Source organism: Arachis duranensis, chromosome 3 (genome assembly GCF_000817695.3).
Source record: "Arachis duranensis cultivar V14167 chromosome 3, aradu.V14167.gnm2.J7QH, whole genome shotgun sequence".
NCBI lineage: Eukaryota > Viridiplantae > Streptophyta > Magnoliopsida > Fabales > Fabaceae > Arachis > Arachis duranensis.
The window spans coordinates 41,608,421-41,611,724 of NC_029774.3; the positions used below are offsets into that span (position 1 = coordinate 41,608,421).

The 3,304-nt window shown below is 35.0% G+C and overlaps 1 protein-coding gene across 1 annotated transcript in view; it reads right to left on the reverse strand.

Moving 5' to 3' along the window:
• Positions 1-3,298, reverse strand: part of LOC107478844 (casein kinase 1-like protein 1) — a 6,117-nt gene extending 2,819 nt beyond the window's left edge. Inside the window, exons 1-6 of the mRNA XM_016098983.3 lie at positions 3,071-3,298; positions 2,886-2,926; positions 1,435-1,504; positions 1,167-1,315; positions 805-900; positions 649-719 (exon numbers count right to left, since the gene is read on the reverse strand). Coding sequence (XP_015954469.1) covers positions 649-719; positions 805-900; positions 1,167-1,315; positions 1,435-1,504; positions 2,886-2,926; positions 3,071-3,146 — 503 coding nt within the window. The 5' untranslated portion in view covers positions 3,147-3,298. The remainder of the gene's footprint in view (positions 1-648; positions 720-804; positions 901-1,166; positions 1,316-1,434; positions 1,505-2,885; positions 2,927-3,070) is intronic.
• Between the last annotated feature and the right edge of the window lie 6 nt (positions 3,299-3,304).

Consider the following 3,304-nt stretch of genomic DNA (forward strand, 5'->3'; position numbering starts at 1 on the left):
TACCCTTTAGTAGCAGAGATTAATTACCAACTCTTACCATATGGGTACTGGTCCTAGCCAAAAAGGGGAAAAAGGCTTAGCATTACCTTTCAGAACAGAAACAGATACGATTCATAGTCAAGTTAAACACAAATACAGAGTAGATCCCTTTCAGGTGAGCCATTTAGACCTGCCATACCCAATCTTGATTTTGTTTTATTCTTAATTTGAAATTACTATTTACACTTATTGTGTGTTGGTCCTTACAGCCATACAGTAGTCATAGACTATTTCTAGCTCTCTTTATAGGGTCTTACCAAGGAAGACCTGTAATTTTCACTCACAATGCGTAATAATAACAAGGCATAAGAGGGTTTGCATTGGTGATTCAAACAAATTTGACAGCGTTGTATTTGATAGGAAAGTCAAGATAGCAGAAAACATAATTCTTGCTGAGAGTTGAACAAATCAGCTTTTACATCCATATTTATATGCATGCCCTAATCTTTTCCTCATACGAAGATGAATCATATATGAAAACCGGCAATTTACATGTGCCATTAATTAGCAGTTAAAATTAAGTCATATAAACTCCACATGTCATCAAGGCTTAACAATACCAGTAACCTATATTACTATCACATTCACTAAAACCAACTGAATCCTTACCTGTAAGGAATGTGTTGGTGAGTTGTACTATCTCTGTATTTCTTTGCCAATCCAAAATCAATACAGTAAACCTACATAAGATGAATGTGCATCGAAGATTTTAAGAATTGAGCATGCACTACATTAAAAGTCCACATGTAATCAACATTAAGCTACCTGGTTAGCCCGCCTTCCCAATCCCATGAGGAAATTATCTGGTTTGAGATCCCGATGTAGAAATGATTTAGAATGAATAAACTCAACACGGTTGATCTGGCATAAAACAAAAGACAAGGACAAATAGGATTTGATAAGAATATTTATCAATACAGCATTTTAACAAAATATCAACCACTCATCCATGTTATAGGAATTTAAATGGTTAGCAATTACAATCAGCTCATTAGTTACCAATGTAAAAATAGGATCTAGAAGTCCTAGATGCATCATTTGCTTATTGTATCACTTGGATGAAATAGTTCAATGAAGTTTTCTTGACTCAAACATAGGAGAATCATTGTCACCAAATAGGGCCCTACCATTTGATCAGCAAGCATGAGAACTGTCTTTAGCGAGAGCTTTCTACTACAGAAGTTGAATAGATCTTCTAGACTAGGTCCAAGGAGATCCATCACTAGAACATTGTATTCTCCCTCTACTCCAAACCATTTGATATTAGGAATACCAGCTGCCAAGACAAAATGTTTGTTAGAACCATTTACAAATTACAAGTAAAAATAGTTAATAAAAGAGAGAGGCTCAGAAAAATGCACTAATGAAATAAAGATGTAAGACAGCATTCCTTACTTCCTCCCTGGAGAATCCTGTACAACTTGGACTCATACAGCAACTGAGGATGTCTTGTGTTGACATTTTCCTGATTTAGAAGGGCATAGAGCAACAAGTAACATATATAAAAGACCAAGAGAAACATATCGGCAGCACTCATATATATTCAACATAAACATGTCAACAGTGCCAAGCGTAGTTCAAGTGAGAGACGAGTAGTGCAGATTACAGAACAGAGAAGAAAAGGAGGAAATGCCTTAATAGAGACTACTAAAAGAATCACACTCTGTCACCACCCAAGACTCTATACAATTCTTCCCATCTAGTTCAAATCCTTTGCTCTCACTTTCATCCTAACATCATTTCCTCATTCAAGATTGTCCAAATTTAGATCTTATCAAGGGGACAGAAAGTGTAGACATACAAATCATGGGATCTTAATGGATCCAAACTAAAATGCCAAAGTTATTTCACATGTAATATGCAGATATAGAATAAAGTTATTTCCCTAGAATAAAAGTCAATTTCCTAGTTTGAATATAATGCAATGTTCATAAACAAACACTCTATATGTTATCTTTTTTATAATAAGCACATGCTCCAAATGCTGCACCAACAAAAAGCATCTTCATTACTATATTAAAAATTTTAGCATAGTCCTATCCTTTTTTTAGTAGAATGTGTAGTCCTCTCTTTTTCCACATGAGTTGAATATGGACTCTAAGTAGTCCTGATATGTTAAATTATAACAAGCAGGACAACACACTACACCGTTTTAGCTGTGCTTTAGCAGTTGAATCACTTGATAACTAATAAACCTACTGCATAGTGCATACCAGAAAAATTCTCACTGCCACCATAATAATGTTTTAAACTAGAAGCATCCGTTGTTGAAGGCTAAACTCTTATGAAGGATAAAAAGATACTGATGGTCCTAAATTGTTCATTGAAGGCTTAAATTAAAAGGTCTGCAGTAGAAAAATGCCTTTAAGTGTCCATCCTGTCACCTTCCCAAAAATCTCAGCATAGATGCAGTCACAGACGATGACTTCAAGAAAAAAGGTTGGATCCAATGCATAAGGCTCCCAACTGCTGGGGTTTGCAGCAAGTAGATATATGAAGACATACCTCCACAAGCAAAAGGGTTATTTCTAGGATTCAAACCTGTGACCTAGCAGGCACGTTACAGTTGCACAAAAGCTCCCTCATGATTGACATTAAGAATGCAGGGTAGCAAGAGCAAATTAGTCCCAAACCCAAATTTCACAAACCCCCCAATACATAGCAGCGAGAAACTGACTTCACATGAAACCATGTCTCTCCCAAAACTAGTTTTATATTTTTCATGGCTCAAAAATTGTCAATTGACAATACAAAGCTGACCAATAAACAAACAACAACAAAAAAAAAAGGTACTCAAATTCATCCAATATATATATATACACCAATTGGTAAGTAGCATAACTTACAAGCTTAATTGCAACTTCCTCGTTAGTTTGAACATTAGTACCTGAAAAGATAAATAAATAACAAAAACGATCATCAACATCATCAATGTATCATCGTCATCAACAACAGAAACAACATATATACTGAAATTACGAATATGAGTTAAGAAAATAAAAAGAAATGAAAGAGAGAAACAGATATGAACCTAAATAAATCTCGCCGAAAGAACCGGCACCGATCTTCCTGCCAAGCCGAAACTTATTCGCAACGCGAGGTTCCATTAAAGTTCAAAACACAAAAACTCTTTACAAAAAAAAAAAAAGAATTCTTAAAAAAGGCAAAAAACAAATAAATAAAATGAAGAATTGAGGTTTTCTTTTGGAACCCTAAGCTAACCTAAAGCTAATCCCAGCGTCTAATTTCAGGAACCAGTATTCAC